The sequence below is a fragment of the Podarcis erhardii genome, assembly GCF_964252035.2.
Source record: "Podarcis erhardii genome assembly, chromosome: 6".
NCBI classification, from domain to species: domain Eukaryota; kingdom Metazoa; phylum Chordata; class Lepidosauria; order Squamata; family Lacertidae; genus Podarcis; species Podarcis erhardii.
Genome location: NC_138510.1, coordinates 94,893,591 through 94,915,527, shown reverse-complemented (window position 1 = coordinate 94,915,527; position 21,937 = coordinate 94,893,591). Strand labels below are relative to the sequence as shown.

The 21,937-nt window shown below is 44.7% G+C and overlaps 1 protein-coding gene across 1 annotated transcript in view; it reads left to right on the top strand.

The window, feature by feature from the left end:
* Positions 1–7,133: 7,133 nt before the first annotated feature.
* LOC309343532 (sterol O-acyltransferase 1-like) overlaps positions 7,134–21,937 on the top strand; it is a 37,937-nt gene continuing 23,133 nt past the window's right edge. Inside the window, exons 1-2 of the mRNA XM_081865172.1 lie at positions 7,134–7,643; positions 8,618–8,755. Coding sequence (XP_081721298.1) covers positions 8,635–8,755 — 121 coding nt within the window. The 5' untranslated portion in view covers positions 7,134–7,643; positions 8,618–8,634. The remainder of the gene's footprint in view (positions 7,644–8,617; positions 8,756–21,937) is intronic.

The following is a 21,937-nucleotide window of genomic DNA, read 5'->3' as shown; positions in this document are numbered from 1 at the left end:
CCTTTGCTCAGCGCTTCCCAGCGGAGAGGGGACGGTGGTTTTCCTTGAGGCTTCGTTTGGCTGCTGTCTGGGCTTTCTGCCTTTGGCTCAGAGGGGCTCAGAAGTTGAACATACCTGTGCTGAGTGCTCGGATCGGAATCGGATGGATACGTCATCGATGGCCTGTCTGGAGCGGGGGCACATGGTGGGGGGAAAGGAAAGGAGATCTTGTGAAAGGAGATCTTTTGAATTTGTTTTGGAGGCTCCTTCGATTGACTTATAATAATAATAATAATAATAATAATAATAATAATAATAATTTATTATTTGTACCCCGCCCATCTGGCTGGGTTTCCCCAGCCACTCTGGGCGGCTTCCATAAAAACCAGAAATACACTAAAATATCACAGATTAAAAACTTCCCTGAACAGGGCTGCCTTAAGATGTCTTCTGAATGTCAGGTAGTTATTTATCGCTTTGACATCTGATGGGAGGGCGTTCCACAAGGCGGGTGCCACTACCGAGAAGGCCCTCTGCCTGGTTCCCTGTAGCTTTGCTTCTCGTAATGAGGGAACCGCCAGAAGGCCCTCGGCGCTGGACCTCAGCATCCGGGCAGAACGATGGGGGTGGAGACGCTCCTTCAGGTATACTGGGCCGAGGCCGTTTAGGGCTTTAAAGGTCAACACCAGCACTTTGAATTGTGCTCGGAAACGTACTGGGAGCCAATGTAGGTCTTTCAAGACCGGTGTTATGTGGTCTCGGCGGCTGCCCCCAGTCACCAGTCTAGCTGCCGCATTCTGGATTAGTTGTAGTTTCTCTGGATTAGTTGTAGTTTCTTATGGGAGAAAAGAAAGGAGCTGGTTGACTAAAATGGTGGGTGCCTGGCGATCTCGTGGCGAGGGGGGGAGGCTGTGTGTGTGTGGCTAGTTAATGCAAGATGAGGGGGTTTTTGAATGCTGGACGCCATTTTGTTGCACGTGCTGATGCAAACTTTGCAGTGCAAAGCCAGGCCGGGGAGCCATCTTAAGTTGAGGCTGCATAGGCCTTGTGGTGCATGTGATTCAGATTCTATTCAGTTGCACCTCTGGTTACAAAGTTGGTTGGACAGTGTTTTCAAAGCTACCAGCATGAGTTTGACCAGACTGCAGGAGGACAGGAAGACTGGAGTGCCTGGAACAGGTGAGGCTGCAGGTCCCTTATTTTGGCTGCTGGTCCCTTATTTTCAAGGCTGCTGGTCCCTTATTTTCAAATCTGTAAGTTGACAGCTATGGGATTGTCCAGGGGCCACAACTGAGAACACCCTGCTCCAGTAGTCACTATCTGCTGTGAGGGAGGGAGCCTTTCAGGAAGGCCTCTGAAGATGACCGTAAGGTTTGAGCAGGCTTGTGTAGGAAAGACCCTGTTCCTTATAGATTAAAGGTAAAGGGACCCCTGACCATTAGGTCCAGTCGTGACCGACTCTGGTGTTGCGGCGCTCATCTCACTTTATTGACCAAGGGAGCCGGCGTACAGCTTCCGGGTCATATGGCCAGCATGACTAAGCCGCTTCTGGCGAACCAGAGCAGCGCACGGAAACGCCGTTTACCTTCCCGCCGGAGTGGTACCTATTTATCTACTTGCACTTTGACGTGCTTTCGAACTGCTAGGTGGGCAGGAGCATATCGATGTATGTAATTTTTATTTCTTAATTATATTTAGTGGTAGTATGGCTGTATTGTTTTTTGTAACATAAAACCATTCAATAAAAATTATTTTTTTAAAAAAAGGTGGGCAGGAGCAGGGACCGAGCAACGGGAGCTCACCCCGTCACAGGGATTCGAACCACCAACCTTCTGATTGGCAAGTCCTAGGCTCTGTGGTTTAACCCACAGCGCCACCCACGTCCCATCTATAATCCTTAAGGATTACTATAGGTAATCCTTATAGATTACTTTGTGTTTTATTATGTTTCAAAAACAGTGTTTCTGGTGGTGTGAGCAACATTTGGTGGAAAGGTGGGCTATGTGGGCAAGAAATAATAGAAATAAGATTGATAAAGCTGCCTTTCTATCAGGGCACTAAGAGAATTATTTTAAAAAGAAGCATTTAAAAGTTAATGAGAGAAACAGAGCTGAAATATTGCCTGGGGGACAACAGGATCCTGGAGACACGAGTTTGGCGAAACCATTCCAGCTTGAAAGCACTTTGAACGAAGTTCTCCATCCAGCAATGGATTTCGAGCAGTTTTGTTGGCAGGGTTGGGTTTCATCTAATCCGCAACCGTGTGTGTGTGTGGAGAGGCTAAGCCGCCTTCCCGATGTCAGTGGCTCTGCTGCTGCTGCTTATCTGAATAGGGAAGGGGTGAGGTCAAGGCTGTGCAGCTGCACCAGTGGAACTGCCACCAGCAATTCCACACTCCTGTGCATCCTCCAACCTCACTGTCACCCGGCTGTCCAGGTAAGCAGCAGAATTGCTTTGGGATGCAACAGGCATGTGTTCAAACAGAAGGCTAACTAGATAGATCCTTGTCTTTGACAAGCTAGTCTGTCTGGCAAGGTGTAGCCAGGCTCATTCGGATAGATGAGCTTATGCAACAAGATGTGGAGATGATGTCTGACGTATTCATCTTCCTCTGCTGAGTTTTAGGATCAGCACTGGGCATAGCAGAATCGTAGAACTGTAGAGTTGGGTCATCTAGTCCAACCCCCTGCAGTGCAGGATTCTCTTTGCCGAATGTGGGTCTCGAACCCTCGACCCTGAGATTAAGAGTCTCGTGCTCTACTGACTGAGCTGGGCAGTGGTTTTGGTATCTTTCAGAAAGACTTTGGGGCAGATTTATGGAAGGTAGGTCTATGAACAAATTTCAACCATGAGAGGAAATGGAACCTCCATGTTCAGAGGCAATGTACCCCTGAGTGCCGGATGCCTGGGACCTTTATTCTGCTGATACCCTGCTGCTTGTGAACTTATGGAGGAACCTGACTGGCCATCTTTGTGTTGAGCTAATCCACCAGTGCGAGTAGATAAATAGGTATCGCTCTGGCGGGAAGGTAAACGGCGTTTCCGTGCGTTGCTCTGGTTCGCCAGAAGCTGCTTAGTCATGCTGGCCACATGTCCCGGAAGCTGTCTGCGGACAAACGCCGGCTCCCTCGGCCTATAGGAGCTGGGGGCACTGTTATACAGTGGTTCCGCTCCTTCCTCCTGGGCCGTGTTCAGAAAGTGGGGGGGGGGGACGAGTGTTCAGACCCTTTGGCCCTCACTTGTGGGGTGCCTCAGGGTTCTGTCCTCTCCCCCATGCTTTTTAACATCTATATGAAGCCGCTGGGAGAGATCATCAGGGGGTTTGGACTGGGTGTCCATCAATATGCAGATGATACCCAGCTCTACCTCTCTTTCAAATCAGAACCAGTGAAGGCAGTGAAGGTCCTGTGTGAGTGCCTGGAGGCGGTTGGAGAATGGATGGTGGCTAATGGATTGAGGTTGAATCCTGACAAGACAGAAGTACTGTTCTGGGGGGACAGGAGACGGGCTGGTGTGGAGGATTCCCTGGTCCTGAATGGGGTAACTGTGCCCCTGAAGGACCAGGTGCACAGCTTGGGAGTTATTTTGGACTCACAGCTGTCCTTGGAGGCGCAGGTCAATTCTGTATCCAGGGCAGCTTTCTACCAGCTCCACCTGGTACGCAGGCTGAGACCCTACCTGCCCACGGACTGTCTCGCCAGAGTGGTGCATGCTCTAGTTATCTCCCGCTTGGACTACTGCAATGCGCTCTACGTGGGGCTACCTTTGAAGGTAACCTGGAAACTACAACTAATCCAGAATGTGGCAGCTAGACTGGTGACTGGGAGCAGCCGCCGAGACCACATAACACCGGTCTTGAAAAGTCTACATTGGCTCCCAGTACGTTTCTGAGCACAATTCAAAGTGTTGGTGTTGACCTTTAAAGCCCTAAACAGTCTCGGCCCAGTATACCTGAAGGAGCATCTCCACCCCCATTGTTCTGCCCGGACACTGAGGTCCAGCACCGAGGGCCTTCTGGTGGTTCCCTTATTGTGAGAAGCAAAGCTACAGGGAACCAGGCAGAGGGCCTTCTCGGTAGTGGCGCCCGCCCTGTGGAACACCCTCCCATCAGATAAACAACTACCTGACATTCAGAAGACATCTTAAGACAGCCCTGTTCAGGGAAGTTTTTAATGTGTGACATCATAGTGTATTTTTGGTCTTTGTGGAAGCCGCCCAGAGTGGCTGGTGAAACCCAGCCATATGGGCGGGGTACAAATAATAAATTATTATTATTATTATTATTATTATTATTATTATTATTATTATTGCTACTACTATAGAGTGAGATGAGTGCCGCAACCCCAGAGTCCTCCGCGACTGGACCTAACGGTCAGGGGTACCTTTACCTTTACCTAATCCACCAGGCACTTATGCTTCAGTCAAATACCGCCACCTAATGGCACCTTGCAGAAAACTATATGTATACTTGGGAGATAATGATACATGTGGCCAATGAGCAACCAGTGCAGATGTTTTAACAGGGGTGTCCTAGGCTGTTGGCTACCTAGCTGCTTCATTCTTTGCTCTTCTGCAGGCTTTGTTGCTTTAAATGTAGTGGTAGTAGGTTCAGTTTTTGCTCAAATAGTGGAAAAGAATGCAACAGCAGTGAAAGGAGATTGGGGCAAGAATGCCGTAGTTCAGATGTTTTCATTTATGGCAACAGATGGCAAGCCAATATATCAGGGTTTCCCTCTTTGTTTCTGCCGCTGTATGTGGAGGCCAAATGCTTTGGGAAGACAAATTCCTAGTGGTAGTATGACATCATTTGGCCTGGGGTGGAGGCTAGCTTTGTGAAAGAGCTCCACTGCCCTCTTCTTGAGATATGTTGTTGTTTAGTCGTTTAGTCGTGTCCGACTCTTCGTGACCCCATGGACCAGAGCACGCCAGGCACTCCTGTCTTCCACTGCCTCCCGCAGTTTGGTCAGACGAGAACACTGTCCAACTATCTCGTCCTCTGTCGTCCCCTTCTCCTTGTGCCTTCAATCTTTCCCAACATCAGGATCTTTTCCAGGGAGTCTTCTCTTCTCATGAGGTGGCCAAAGTATTGGAGCCTCAGCTTCACGATCTGTCCTTCCAGTGAGCACTCAGGGCTGATTTCCTTAAGAATGGAGAGGTTGATCTTCTTGCAGTCCATGGGACTCTCAAGAGTCTCCTCCAGCACCATAATTCAAAAGCATCAATTCTTTGGCGATCAGCCTTCTTTATGGTCCAGCTCTCACTTCCATACATCACTACTGGGAAAACCATGGCTTTAACTATATGGACCTTTGTTGGCAAGGTGATGTCTCTGCTTTTTAAGATGCTGTCTAGGTTTGCCATCGCCTTTCTCCCAAGGAGCAGGCGTCTTTTAATTTCGTGACTGCTGTCACCATCTGATGTGATCATGGAGCCCCAGAAAGTAAAATCTCTCACTGCCTCCATTTCTTACCCTTCTATTTGCCAGGAGGTGATGGGACCAGTGGCATGATCTTCGTTTTTTTGATGCTGAGCTTCAGACCATATTTTGCGCTCTCCTCTTTCACCCTCATTAAAAGGTTCTTTAATTCCTCCTCACTTTCTGCCATCAAGGTTGTATCATCTGCATATCTGAGGTTGTTGATATTTCTTCCAGCGATCTTAATTCCGGCTTGGGATTCATCCAGCCCAGCCTTTCGCATGATGAATTCTGCATATAAGTTAAATAAGCAGGGAGACACTGTAGGGAGATATGTAGGGAGATATGTAGGGTTGCCATCTACTTGTTCTTTTCTTTCCCTTTTTTTACTGCAATGATTCCTCTTGCTACCAACCTATCATGCAATTGCAGAGCAATGTGGAAAGCTTCTTATGCTTAATTCCTACATGCTGTGTTACAGTTAAAGGAACAGGAACCCAAACAAGGGGGTGGGGTTGTCAACCTGTGGGTCTACCAAAGGCTCTGTGCTGGCTACCAAAGACTCTGTGCTGGCTAGGCCTGGAAAATTGTGTCTTGGTTTAAAGAGACACAATATGTGCAGGCAATATGTGCAAAATGGCTTGTGCTTGGCCTGTCTTGATGGGTACCAATCTGAACTGATTCTGTGGTTTATTTCTGTAGACTGTGGCATCATTAGAGTTGGCATAAGTTTCAGTATTGTTGTGGCTTTAAAATTCATCTCTCTTCTACTGAGTATTCTGCAAGATTTTCCTCATCCTGATGCCGCCCATTTTTGGCTGCAGCTTGTTTCCTATAGGTGGGTTGTATAAGCGGGACGCCTAGGACTTGCCAATCAGAAGGTCAGCGGTTCAAATCCCCACGACAGGGTGAGCTCCCGTTGCTTGGTCCCTGCTCCTGCCAACCTAGCAGTTTGAAAGCACGTCAAAGTGCAAGTAGATAAATAGGTACCACTCCACCACTGCTCTGGTTTGCCAGAAGCGGCTTAGTCATGCTGGCCACATGACCCGGAAGCTGTACACCGGCTCCCTCGGCCAATAAAGCGAGATGAGCGCCGCAACCCCAGAGTCGGCCACGACTGGACCTAATGGTCAGGGGTCCCTTTACCTTTATACTTCCTGAAGGAAGGCGATGTGGAGTTTCATAGTGTTTACAAAGTTGGCATAACTTGATATGTAATGTATTCCCCAATGAACTCTCTTGACCCTGGTGCTAGTCTTTATCTTAAATGTGACCTGGAAGGCATGCATGACATTCCTGACTTCTTAAGACCTAAAGCACAGGGCTTTTGTGTTACCAGCAAACTTTAATTATCACCTCCTGTAAAAAGAATGGCTTCCATGCAATACACCGAAGGCAGGATTCAGGAGACATGCAAGATAACCAGTTAAGTCATTTCCCACATATGGTGTGTGTGGAGCCTGTATTTACTATTTAAAACACTTCATCCAGTAGATTCCAGGGTGGTTTACAATAAGCATATTTCTTAATCAAAAATAGAAAGAAAAACAGCTTGCACAAGTTAATGCCCTTGTGCCCATGTTACAGACTAGCAATGGGTCTGCTGTTTTCTACCATTAAAACTGCCCTCTTTGGCTGCCCCGTGTGACAAGGTGCGTGCCATATCCTGGTTCCAAAATGGGGTTGCCATATTCTAGTTCCACAAAAAATCTCATGAGGCTGGCTGCCATACTACGAACACTTCCCTTGGCACAAGCTGTATTAAACGCCGTGGGAGAGTTTCCTGCGTCAGCTTGCCTTGAATCATTACCGTTATCTCCCAACTGTATAGTTTTCTGCAAGGTGCCTTTAGGTGGCACTGTTCGACTGAAACATAAGCACTGCTGGATTAGCTAACTAGCCCAGGTGTGCTGAACCATTGTCCCTCCAGATGTTGCTGAACAACCTCCCATCCTCAAAGCTCCCAACCTCCCATCAGCTCTAGCAAGCATAGCCAATGTCCAAGGATGCTGGGAGTTGTCCTTTGGCAACATCTGGAGGACCAAAGGTCCCTCCTGCGTGATTTAGTCCACCATTCTGTTTCCAAAGGGGGCAGCGACGTATCTTGTTCCCATCTCCTCCTCCTCTTTCGCCTCCTCTTTCGCCTACATGCCCTGACGAAGGCAGAGGAGGAGCCAAGCCATATAGCGCTCCGCTCCGCTTGCGGAGCTGCAAAAGACGCAAGGGGGAGAGAGACACGGAGACTCAGGTGGGCGCTCCGGGGACGGTGGTGATGGGACTCGGACTGGGGCGAAGGGCGAGGGGCGGCGAAGGGCCGGGAGAGGGGGCGCAGGTACCCCTCCTGAATCTCCCCGGTGGCCGTCGAGAGGGAGCGATGGTGTGCGGGGAGAGGAGATGGAGCGAAGGAAGCCTGCTGGTCCCCTCTTCCTCCTTTCCGTGCGTAAAGGCTGAGCCCACCGGGTTCCAAGCTGGGAAGTGGGAAGCATAGTTTTCTAACTTGGATGAAATGGAAAACTATGGTTATTTGTACGATTTCTGGTTTAATTACAGCTTGGGGAAAGGGATGTGTAGTTGGGCAAAAGGTTTGTTGATGTCTTTGCTTATTAAGCAAGGATCATCAGAACTGGCGGCCCAAAAGTGCTGTGTATTTATCCCTCTAAACTGAGATAACACCTTAAACACAAGGGCTGCAAGTGGCGAAATCTTATCCTTATGGAATTTCCTTTGGCGGCATTAAAGGACAAAGATGGGGTCAGAGAACATTTCCTGCAACTTTACTTCCATTAATAAGCAACCAAAACAAGTCTTTTGAAAGATACAAGTTTAAGGCAGCCTTTTTAACCATACATCCTGAGATGTTGTTAGACTACAAGTCCCATCATTCCTATCTAGGAAGACCTGCGGTCAAAGATGATGGGAATTGTAGTTCAACAACATCTGGGGACCCAACCAAGATTGAGAGAGGCTGTTTCAGAGAATGAAGGGAACAGTTTGTGGTTTTGAACAAACCCTATACTCTACTTTCACAACTTTCATCAGCCTGAAGTGGTGTATTTAGAAATGTTTTCTGGCAGCCAGGAGACCTAGGGACTTGTTTTGTAAAAGAAAGAAGCACTGTGCTTCTTAGAATGATTCTAATTATACATCATGTAATAAAGAATGATAAATGCATGGTCATAAAAAGCTGAGGTACTTCATAAGAGTAAGTTTTCTCCTCTACAGTGTGTTAGCCTGACACCATGGTGGGTGAAGAAAATATCTCTGTAAGGAATCGCCGGTCAACTTATGAGACTGCAGAAGAGAAAGAAGACTTGTCGAAGAGGCATGAAGCAGACTGGTCTTTCCCACAATCAAGCAATGGTGAGATTTCTTCATCAGTAACTGCAGAGATCTTACCTGATTTAGCAGATGAAATGATAAGCAGTGACATGATTTTAAATCTGCATGTGAACAAAAGATCTGAAGTAAATATGAATCCAATTGTTTCCAGTGTTCACCATGTTCAGTGGGTTTACTCTGAATCAAACTTTGTTGACTACAACCCAGTGCATGTATCTTTGGTGGTGTAGTTCAACGTGGTAGTCAGCCAGTTCTGAGCGTGTTTGCCTTGTGCTAATAACTTGACCTTAGCACTGTATTTGTTCCCTGACTTGTTTTCTTTTAGCTGTGTGCCAAATTTGTGAAGCCAGCGGAGGGGATTCTTCTAGAGAACTTTTATGACCTGACTAGGAAACGTATCTATACCTAAATTATTCGTGTTGTAGTTTTTGTTTCAACAGCTACCAGATATTTGCCTCAAGATGTGAATACTGGCATTCATTGCTAAGCTTGTTTACTCAAATTCAAGCTGGGTGTGAAACTGCCTTCTACTGACTTGGACCAGCAGTTCATCTGACCCAGTACTGCTTTCTCTGACGGGCAGTTGCTCTTCAGGCCACGTTATTGTGGTCGGGTGGGATTCCACCAAGTCTTTGTGTACGCAGAATGAGGTCCACTCGCCCAACCAGCCTTTCACTGCCCGTGGGCCTTAGGTTGCCAATCCCTGGTGTAGAAGCATTTATGAGATTTCTTTATCAGTAACTGCAGAAATCCTATCTGAATAAATATAATAATTTATCAGTGGATTTATTTTGAATCTGCAAATGAACAAAAGTTCTGAAGTACAGTAAATACGAATTCTTGCTCCGTTCTTAAATAATGGATTGTTTCCAGTGTTCACCATGTCCAATGGGTCTACTATGAGTAAAACTTTGTTACATGTATTTTGGTTTTCCAATCTTTCTGGACCTGTTGGCACATCTGTAAAGTGGATTGATTGTTGTGTTGCTACACACACCCTACGACAAAGAACATCTTGTAAACTTGCTACACACACCCTACGACAAAGAACATCTTGTAAACTATCTTTGTCTCGTATGACAAAACACATCTTGCAAACTATTTTATCATTTGTGATAGGAAAAAATGCTGCTTTCAAGCCAGGTTTCGGTGTGTGGGTTGTGGGTGTGTAATATTGTGGGTGCCTGGGATGGCCTCTGCTGACTCGTGCACTTAGGGTTGTCATATCGATGACCACTGGATTCTAACCATAGCTGAGAACTAAAATTATGAATTGAGTTATGATGAATTTGCATAGCTGGCAATTTGTGTTTTCAAGCTGTTCCTGTTTTCTATCCTCACAGCACTCAACTTTGTAAGCTCAGTCCTGTTTGAAAGCTCAGACCCTGTCTCCAGGGAACAGGACCTTCGGGAAGCTGAGTGATGGCCCTTAATTGTGGTTTGTCAGTCTCAAAAAAATGCCAAACCATCTTTATATTTCCTTAGCCATGGGTTGGCGTGATGTCTGAAGTGAGCCAAAAGCGGCTTTTTTCCTGGATTGATTGATTGATTATTTATTTATTTATTTGACCACTTATTCCTAATTGGGTCTAACTAATTATTAAGCGGCCCTGTTCTTAATTTAGCACCTTTTTTGGTTCGGATAAAAGGTCTAATGAGTTTTTAAAAATCCAAGCCTGATGTGAAGAATCTGCCTCGGTTCGCATCTCGTTTTATGCCATTTCTTGGGTTTTGGGTGGAAAGAAGCCTTCATGGAAACGGAATGTTCTGCTCCTGGAGTTTGATTGGGGATTGGGCTGGTGTACCACTAAAGATGATATGCAAGGGTATGTGTTCCTGGAAGGGCTTTGAAAATGCCTTTGTCCTTCTCTCAAATAGTGTTGGAGTTCAGCTGTGACTAATCTGTCTTGAGGAAAGCATGTGGGATCTTTGTCTTGTAGTCTGGGACTTGCAAGGCCGTGGTAATTTCCCAAGGTGGAGGTTACTCCAGGTCATTCCTTAGTCTTGCAAACACAAATGATATGTCAGAAGAATTAATGTGCAGGGGGAAATTGAAGCCGAGGAGGAAGAGGACATAGTTGGTTAATATTAAACACAGGATCATTAGTTACTTCTCTTTCTCGTTTCCCTCCTGCCTTTCCCATCCATTCAGTGGCTTGTCATTACTATTTACATACGTCACAATTTATCGTTATGTTATTTTTAGCCTGCTTTTCAGGCAGTGGGGGCTCCCAAAGTAGCTTTCATACACTCCTCAATTAAAAATGAGCGTCAGTGAAATGCTGTTAAAATGACCACAAACAGCTAATCAAATATCAAGAGAAAGTATAGGTAAGTCTTTTTATATAACTCATTAAAGCCAGAGTTTCCTTAATGCTTGGGCTATACTATAAACACTTTGGCAAAGAAGAGAGATATGTGATGTTCCTTCAGAAATTGCTGTGTGTTGCAGGTAATTTTTCAACTTGATACTCAGCCAGCTCTGAGCGCGTTTGCCTTGTGCTAATAATCTGACCTTAGCACTGTATTTCCCCCCTTAACTGAATAGTTTCTCTTTTAGCTGTGCTTCAGCTCTGTGAAACCACTGTAGGGTATTTTCACTAGTGTTCTGGTTTTACCTGACCAAGATACAAAGCCATAGCTCACTCATCTGCATTCTACTTTTTATTGAAAGAGGTACAGTACCAGACATTTGCCCCTGGGTGTGAATACTGGCATTCATTGCTAAACATGTTTACTCAAATTCAAGCTGGTGTGAAACTGTCTACTACAGAGGTAACTCAGGTTAGGTACTTAATTAGTTTCGGAGGTCCTCTCTTAACCTGAAACTGTTCTTAACCTGAAGCACTACTTTAGCTAATGAGGCCTCCCGCAGCTGCCGCACCGCCGGAGCACGATTTCTGTTCTCATCCTGAAGCAAAGTACTTAACCCGAGGTAATATTTCTGGGTTAGCAGAGTATGTAACCTGAAGCGTATGTAACCCGAGGTACCACTGTACTGAGTTGGACCAGCAGTTCATCTGACCCAGTACTGCTTATTCTGACAGGCAGTTGCTCTTCAGACCACCTTTTTGTGAACAGGTGGGATTCCACCAAGTCTTTGTGCGTGCAGAATTAGGTCCACTTGCCCAGCCGGCCTTTCCCTGTCACGTAACGCATTAATCTCCTCTGGAGGGTTGGGGGAGTCTCCTCAGAACAGGTTTAGGGGTCATGCATGGGGAAGAGAGAGGGGAAAGTGTCATTGCACGAGTGAACCTCAAACCCCACAGACATACCCTACTTAGCACTATGTTGAATTCCGCCCATCATTTTCAACTGGAGATGCCAGAACTTGAACCTGGGGTTTTCTGCATGCAACACATGTGCTCTTCCAGTGGACTGAGCTGTGTCCCTCTGTCAGGTGTACTCTCTTGTCTGGGCTCAGTAGACTGTATATGGGTTGGACCCACCACCCCATTCGCAAAAGAGGACACCAATTTGCATGTGCTTTATGTCATATTCCAACTTATGTACCACTCTGGGTGGGGTGGAGACCTGAAAAAATAGGTTAGGGGCGAAACACAAGTAATAAGATGTCAAACAAACAAAATGTAAGGTTCCTCCAGAAATGTATTTTCATACTAGGCAAAGTTTGACTTGTTGAATCCCATCTGAATAAATATAAGAATTTATCAGTGGATTTATTTTGAATCTGCAAATGAACAAAAGTTCTGAAGTACAGTAAATACGAATTCTTCCTCAGATCTTAAATAATGGATTGTTTCCAATGTTCACAATGTCCAATGGGTCTACTATGAGTAAAACTTTGTTACAACCCAATAGATGTATTTTGGCTTTCCAATCTTTCTGGACCTGTTAGCACATCTGTAAAGTGGATTGATTGTTGTGTTGCTACACATACCCTACGACAAAGAACATCTTGTAAACCATCTTTGTCTTGTATGACAAAGCACATCTTGCAAACTATTTTCTCATTTGTGATAGGAAAAAATGCTGCTTTCAAGCCAGGTTTCGGTGTGTGGGTTGTGGGTGTGTAATATTGTGGGTGCCTGGGATGGCCTCTGCTGACTCGTGCACTTAGGGTTGTCATATCGATGACCACTAGATTCTAACCATAGCTTAGAACTCAAATGACAAATTGAGTTGTGATGAATTTGCATAGCTGGCAAATTGTGTTTTCAAGCTGCTCCTGTTTTCTAGCCTCACAGCACTCAACTTTTTAAGCTCAGTCCTGTTTGAAAGCTCAGACCCTGTCTCCAGGGAACAGGACCTTTGGGAGGCTGAGCGATGGCCTAATTGTGGTCTGTCAATTTGAAAATAAAACACATTTCAAAGGGGTATAGGATGTTGATTCTCATCCCAGGCTTCCCCAGCTGACTCCTCTTCATTTCCATACTTCATTCTCTGGACTGCTTTTGCTCCTACAAATTTCTGTGCTGCATGTGAAGCCTGCGCAGGGTCCTACTTCTGGTGGGCTATGTGTACAGATGTGCATTGTTGCACTATGACAGCCTTCACTAACCTTGTGCCTTCCAGGTGCTTGGATGGGGGTTTTGGTCCAAAACTTGTCATGGCACCAGGTTGGCAAAGGCTGTAGCATCAGAAGGAAATGTTGCCAGCGATGGGATGCTGAAACCACAGGAGGAAGAAACATGTGCCCACTCCACAATTTAACCAGTGTCCTATATAAATCTCATACAGTTCATTCCCATCTTCAATCACAGATATGATTTCTTACATCTTTTATCATCTCCCCAGTATAATGTTCCACCAACTTTGTGTCAGAGACTGGTCAGAGAAGGATGTTGGAGACCGCCTCCCTAGCTTGACCCTTCTGGGGAGGAGGAAGAGGAAGACAGTATAGATTTACAACAGGGGTTTGAAGGAGGTCACAGCTCAGAGGCAGATGAGGGGGAAAGCTGGGAAATAATGGGAGAGACAGAACAACACCCAGCTGACGGGTTGTTATTAGAAAGCATCCCAGACCCTCCATCTCCCAGAACCTGGTGAGCCTTAAAAGTAGGAGAGCAAAGAGCTCAAAGACAGAGGGCACATAGCAGCACCTGTGGGAGAGACGATGAGAATGGCAAATGAGGAAGTGGGAGAGACGGGGGGGAGGGGGGAGATTCACTCGGGACAATGCCATTATCCAAGAGGCCGGGTTCTATAGCCTCTCTCTGTAAATACTGAATAAAAAGCGGACAGTAAGAAACATTCCCTTGTCTTTATACATTCCTGGGCAAGCAGCCGAAAATTGCTGGCAGCCGCTTGACACCTTGCTCAGAAAATTGATATCATTCCTCATAGACTTTTCTCTTAAGTCCTCCTTTGTATCATTACTACTTCATTCACAAATTCCTTGACTTGATGTCCTAAACAAAATAGACTTGAAAGACTCCACGTTAGGTCTTGAAGGCCAGTGTAAAGGGGGTGGGGAATACCCATCAATGCAAATTCCAATATAATTGTTTATGGAATCCCATTTTGGGACATATTCAGTTTGTCATGCATAATGAATCTTCTTATCTCTATGTATCTTATCTCCAGTTGTAAAGATCATTAGGAGAGGTGCTTCTTGAGGTTCCACAGCCAGGAACAGTGCATTGTGTAGTAGCAGTGGGACACATATAGTCCTTTCCTTTTGGTGCCAACTTAAAATGGTTTTCCCTGGCATTTACATGATGTAAATTCTGGAACTGCCCACATTTTAAAAGGTTTTTCATATCTCCTCTCAGTCTCCTCCTCAGTGTGTAATATGAGACCTTCCTGTTGCGTTTGAAAAGTCTTTGTGACTTGCTTGAAGGAGTCTGAAGTGATCGGGCGTGTTTTCTTGTAGGCTTGTATGGTCAGAAATAAACATGATGTAAAAGGACTTTTCAGGCTAAACATACCCAGCTCCCTCAACCGTTCCTCATAAGGCTTGGTTTCCAGACCCTTAATCATCTTGGTTGCCCTCCTCTGTACGCTTGGATAAACTCAGGATTAAATTGATAAAAAGCAACCAGTGCCTTCCATCAGGATTTCTTGTTGGTTATGAAGTTTAAACAACTTTAGCAATGTTATTAACTCAGGTCACATGGCCACCCTTTTCTTCGAGTAAAAAAAAGCCTTTGTGCCTTTGATGTGAATATACCCGTTTAAGTGTTCACACCAGCAGCAACCACCCTCAAGCTTCCCTCCATGGGTGGGAAAGCAATTAATCACCTCCCCCCACCCCATGTTGCTGTTGCAATCTATTTAACAGCTCCCTGCCTGGTTTTTCTAAAATTCCTTCCCACAAGAGTCTGGAGGGTTGTCATGCACTTCTGCCTCCTTCTCTGCCTTCTCCTCAGTTGGTAACGCACGAGACTCTTAACCTCAGGGCTGTGGGTTTGAGCCCCATGCTGAGCAAAAGATTCCTGCCTGCATTGTAGGGGGCAGGACTAGATGACCCTCGTGTTCCCTTCCAACTCTACAATTCTATGATTCCCCTGTAATTTTAGCACTGTATAGCAGCAATAGGCTACATTGCAGGGTGGTAGTAGCCCATGCTTCCTCAGGCACAGTACTCCCTCTGCAACATGGATATTGCTTGTGTGATGAATTTCTTTCCAGCACTTGCCAGTTACAGCTCTGACTTCACTCATTGGCTAAAATCACTAAAATGTAGGAGCAGGTTCAAATCTCCCAAAACAATTTCTTTGAATGGTGTCTGTGTGCTTTGCTTTAAAGCTTTCATTCTACAAAGGCTAAAGGGCTTGCAGAGTGGGTTGTGTGTGTGTGTGTGTGTGTGTGTGTGCCCCTGCCCAAAGGTTCTTGCCAAGGTACGTGACTTTTTAGATCCTTCTGTCACAGAAGGATGACATGTAGTTCCTCCCATCTTGTTTGTATGCATTAAAATCACTGCAGAGGGCTCCGAGGGTGAGAGGCATAGCTGGCAGGGATGCAGAACCACTTGTCCTCATATTGCTGGACTCCCAACTCCCAGGATGGCTAGTGGTCAGGGAGCTATAGTCCAGCAACAACTGGAGGTCCACAGGATCTCCATCCCTGATACTGGATCTGCATTGGAATCTCAGTCATACACTGAAACATGATTGATAGGTCCGTATAGTTAAAGCTATGGTTTTCCCAGTAGTGATATATGGAAGTGAGAGCTGGATGCTGATCGCCGAAGAATTGATGTCTTTGAATTATGGTAATGGAGGAGACTCCTGAGAGTCCTGTGGACTGCAAGAAGATCAAACCTCTCCATTCTGAAGGAAATCAGCCCTGAGTGCTCACTGGAAGGACAGATCGTGAAGCTGAGGCTCCAAGACTTTGGCCACCTCATGAGAAGAGAAGGCTCCCTGGAAAAGACCCTGATGTTGGTTTTCATGAAGCAGACTGGTCTTTCCCACAATCAAGCAATGGTGAGATTTCTTCATCAGTAACTGCAGAGATCTTACCTGATTTAGCAGATGAAATGATAAGCAGTGGAATGATTTTAAATCTGCATGTGAACAAAAGATCTGAAGTAAATATGAATCCAATTGTTTCCAGTGTTCACCATGTTCAGTGGGTTTACTCTGAATCAAACTTTGTTGACTACAACCCAGTGCATGTATCTTTGGTGGTGTAGTTCAACGTGGTACTCAGCCAGTTCTGAGCGTGTTTGCCTTGTGCTAATAACTTGACCTTAGCACTGTGTTTGTTCCCTGACTTGTTTTCTTTTAGCTGTGTGCCAAATTTGTGAAGCCAGCGGAGGGGATTCTTCTAGAGAACTAGTATGACCTGACTAGGAAACGTATCTATACCTAAATTATTCGTGTTGTAGTTTATGTGTCAACAGCTACCAGATATTTGCCTCAAGATGTGAATACTGGCATTCATTGCTAAGCTTGTTTACTCAAATTCAAGCTGGGTGTGAAAATGCCTTCTACTGAGTTGGACCAGCAGTTCATCTGACCCAGTACGGCTTACTCTGACAGGCAGTAGCTCTTCAGGCCACGTTATTGTGGTCGGGTGGGATTCCACCAAGTCTTTGTGTGCGCAGAATGAGGTCCACTCGCCCAACCAGCCTTTCCCTGCCCGTGGGCCTTAGGTTGCCAATCCCTGGTGTAGATGCATTTATGAGATTTCTTCATCAGTAACTGCAGAAATCCTATCTGAATAAATATAATAATTTATCAGTGGATTTATTTTGAATCTGCAAATGAACAAAAGTTCTGAAGTGCGTAAATACGAATTCTTCCTCAGATCTTAAATAATGGATTGTTTCCAATGTTCACCATGTCCAATGGGTCTACTATGAGTAAAACTTTGTTACGTGTATTTTGGTTTTCCAGTTTTTCTGGACCTGTTAGCACATCTGTAAAGTGGATTGATTGTTGTGTTGCTACACACACCCTACGACAAAGAACATCTTGTAAACTATCTTTGTCTCGTACGACAAAGCACATTTTGCAAACTATTTTATCATTTGTGATAGGAAAAAATGCTGCTTTCAAGCCAGGTTTCGGTGTGTGGGTTGTGGGTGTGTAATATTGTGGGTGCCTGGGATGGCCTCTGCTGACTCGTGCACTTAGGGTTGTCATATCGATGACCACTGGATTCTAACCATAGCTTAGAACTCAAATGACAAATTGAGTTATGATGAATTTGCATAGCTGGCAAATTGTGTTTTCAAGCTGCTCCTGTTTTCTAGCCTCACAGCACTCAACATCCTGAAGCTGAGGCTCCAAGACTTTGGCCACCTCATGAGAAGAGAAGACTCCCTGGAAAAGACCCTGATGTTGGGAAAGATGGAGGGCACAAGGAGAAGGGGACGACAGAGGATGAGATGGTTGGACAGTGTTCTCGAATCTACCAGCATGAGTTTGACCAAACTGCAGGAGGCAGTAGAAGACAGGAGTGCCTGGCGTGCTCTGGTCCATGGGGTCATAAAGAGTCGGACACGACTAAATGACTAAACAACAACAACAAGAACAAGGGGTAGGATCACTCGCTGGATCATCACCTTGTTGTGTTGAGTGGGCTTGCATGTTCCAATGAAACCTTGTGAGTGAAGCTGTCAGGAGTTGTACTCCCAGCGAGGTCACCCCAGGTGGTAAGATCAAAGGGGAGGAACTAGACAAAGAATGATTCAAGAAGTCCTCAATGGCAGAGCGGATGGAAGCTAACAAGTGACATGTTACAACAGCTGTGTAGGTGGTTGAAAGCTGCAGCAGATAAGAATCTACTGGTTGTTGGTATAGTGGGTGAAGAGATATCAAAGGGAGATCAAAAACTGTTTATGTATGCAACAACTGCAGCAAGAATCCTTTTAGCCCCAAAATGGAAAGAACAAGAAATACTAACGAAAGAAGAGTGGCAGGTGAAGATGATGGACTTTGCGGAATTGGCGAAGCTGACCGGAGAAATCCGAAACCAACGTGATCAAGCTTTCCAAAAAGACTGGAGTAAATTTATACAATACTTGAAGGACCGTTGTAAACAACTAACAATACTAGCAGAGTTGTAAGAAGGCTTGTAACACTAATTGTCACTGCCCTTTTATATTTATTTAAAAATTGTGATATTCTGAATGAGTGAAAGGAAAAATGGAAAATGTATAAATGCTATGATATACAAATAATTTTTGAAAACTATGAGGCGGGAGGGAGGGAAGTCGACAGGCTCATATGAGCAAAAGAGGTAAAGTGGATAATGAAGATATGTTTAAATATTATAAAACGGAATATTAATAAAAATATTATACAAAAAGAATCTAGCAGTTGTCATTATACTCATGCCATTGGAATAGAGCCTTACTGTGAAGTCTGTGCATTGGTCAGGGTGCACTGGTCTACACACATAAAACAAATTCAAGCACAGGCCTCTTCCAAAAACCCAGCCCAATCCCAAACCCAAAAAAGTCCCATAGTGATTGGCAAATGGCAACAGGGGCAGGACCGTGAAATCTGGAAGCCCCTAGTCATGATGGTGGATACAGATTCACTTGTTTCGACTCAAGGAATGAGGCAGTTGAGCAGCTCGGCAGCTGTATCCATGAGTGAGCAGCCCTGTTTAGGATCCACTCTGCTCACTCTGAAAAGGGGAAGGGGCTAGAAAAGGTACCCTAAACATAGTCTGCCTCCCCTTTTCCCTGCCTGGATTACCATGCCCAGTGGGGTCACCACCCAGTGGCTGTAAAATAGAATTGAACTTTGGAAAATGGAATATACGGACTTTGTTGGATAACACAGATAATGAGCATCCCGAATGCAGAACTGTCATCATTGCAAGAGAGTTGCAACGTTTCAGCATTGAAATTGTAGGGGTTCAAGTAACTCAAAGAGCAGGAGAGGAACAACTGAAGGAAGAAAAAGGAGGCTACACATTCTTTTGGAAAGGTCTACCTGAACAAGAACGTCAAATACCTGGAGTAGGCTTTGCTATCAAAAACGATCTTGTGAAGCTTTTGTCAGAAGTACCTACTGGCATTAATGAGCAACTTTCAACACTTCGAATAAAACTCGCCCAAAACTAACTGGCTACTATTCTAAGCCCTCATCCACCAACACTGGATGCTGATGAAGAATTAAAAGAATTTTTTTACTCTCAGTTGGATACCATCTTAACAGAGATGCCTAAGAAAGATAAAATCATCCTCCTGGGTGATTTTAATGCAAGAGTTGGGTGAGATTTTGATCTGTGGCCTGGAAATATTGGGAAAGAAGGAATTGGCAACAGCAACCAGAACGGAATCTTACTTTTAACACTTAAGACCGTATTCATGGAAGACGCCTCTCAAAAGTAAGTGATGATACAAAAAGATATCTAGGTACAGTGGTACCTCTGGTTACGAACTTAATTTGTTCTGGAGGTCCGTTCTGAACTTGAAACCGTTCTTAACCTGAGGTACCACTTTTACTAATGGGGCCTCCTGCTGCTGCACCGCTGCCGTGCGATTTCTGTTCTCATCCTGGGGCAAAGTTCTTAACCCGAGGTACTACTTCCGGGTTAGCAGAGTCTGTAACCCGAAGTGTTTGTAACCTTAGGTACCACTGTATTCCATGCCTACAGCAAGGAGAAATTGCACTTGCATCATTGTTCCAGGTGAGTGTCCCTGATGCAGCCCTCTTGAGCTTGGAGATAAAGAGGGATATGTAGAAATGAGCTTTCATAGGCGTATGGTGCTTGGAGTGTGTATGCACAGTGCAACATAAATAAGCAGCCTCTTTCCTCCTGCCTCTTGGAACTATGCCCATCAGAAACTGTTGAAGAGGGAGGCATCATGTGCGCACATTTCTGGCCCGTCTTCCCTGTTACAAGTGTGTTAACAGTGGCTACCCATCCTGTTTGCACATGTCTGCAGAGCTTGTTGCAACGATTAATTACAGTAATAATTGTTGCAATAATTAAGACCTACCTTTGGCAATGTATGTGATGTAGCAATAAATGATGTTCAGAGATGTTTGTCACAGTGCCAATGATACAGTACATTTTGTGGAGGACTTGGTGCTAATTGCTGAGGCCACTGGATTCCTGACTGTTGTGAAAGAAAAACTTTCAATACCCAGAGGTAGAGGAAGATGAGGAAAGTACAGCAAAGAAAACTAAAATTGAGATTTACACTCTTATATAAAACTGCACAAAAAACAAGTGCTAAACTTGGTGCTATTTAATAATAATAATAATAATAATAATAATAATAATAATAATAATATATTTTTACCCCGCCCATATTAAAAACAACACAGCATCAGACATTAGGGAAGTTTTTAATGTCTGCCTTCAGTTGTCTTTTAAAAGTAAAATAGTTGTTTATTGCCTTGATAAGTTTATTTTACCTATCACTCTGTATAAAGAAAAGTATAATTCAAATGCTTTTCACCAACTAAAGTTTTTAATTTTAGGTGGGGAAAAACACCTTTTGCCTTACAGGGTATGTGGGGGTGGGGAAGCTCCAGCCTGTGGAATAATCTTTTTTTAAAAAATAATTTTTATTAAGAATTTCAGCATAACAATTTATCAAAGACATATCATTCTACAGTGGTACCTCGCAAGACGAATGCCTCGCAAGACGAAAAACGCGCAAGACGAAAGAGTTTTCCGTTTTTTGAGTCGTTCCGCAAGACGAATTTCCCTATGAGCTTGCTTCACAAGACGAAACGTCTTGCGAGTTCTTGCGAGTTTGTTTCCTTTTCCTTAAAGCCGCTAAGCCGCTAATAGCCGCTAAGCCACTAAGCCACAAATAGCCGCTAAGCTGTTAATAGCCGCTAAGCCGCTAATAACCGCAAGACGAAGAGACTCGCGGAACGGATTAATTTCGTCTTGCGAGGCACCACTGTAATTTCCCCCCTAATTTCCCCTCCACCCTCCCCAGGATAAACCCACCCTCCCACCCACCCCTGCCCGGACTTCCCTCTGCTCCTCTCTCTGGTTTTTCAGCACATGTTATTCTCTGGATATTATAAAATTGTAAAGATCCTTAACTTATCTGTCTATAAGTTACCAATAATAAATTTGTGTATGTTTATTCAAAACCTGCCAAGGAGTCCAGTTCATTTTGTTGTTTCTTTAAGTACTTTGTAAAAGGTTCCCATTCTTCTTTAAAGTCACAGTTGTCCTTATCATGCAGTTTGTGCGGCAATTCCGCCAGTTCCACATAGTCTATCAATTTCCCTTGCCACAGTTCTTTTGTCAGGATTTCTTCATTCTTCCATCCTTGTGCTATTAAGACTCTTGCCGCCATTGTCGCATACATGAATATGTTCTTCAATTTCCTTGGCAGGTTTTTTCCTACAGTCCCTAACAAAAATGCTTCAGGCTTTTTTACAAATGTTTATTGGAACATTTTCTTCAATTCACTGTATATCATTTCCCAATTTTTTTACATTTCGCTACAATCCCACCACATATGATAAAAAGTCCCTTCTTTTTTCTTACATTTCCAACATATATTTGGGCCAGTTTTGTACATTCTTGCTATCTGTACTGGTGTTATATACCATCTATACATCATTTTCATATACAGTGGTATCTCGGGTTAAGTACTTAATTCGTTCTGGAGGACCGTTCTTAACTTGAAACTGTTCTTAACCTGAAGCACCACTTTAGCTAATGGGGCCTCCTTCTGCTGCCGCGCCGCCGGAGCACGCTTTCTGTTCTCATCCTGAAGCAAAGTTCTTAACCCGAGGTACTATTTCTGGGTTAGCGGAGTCTGTAACCTGAAGCGTATGTAACCTGAAGTGTATGTAA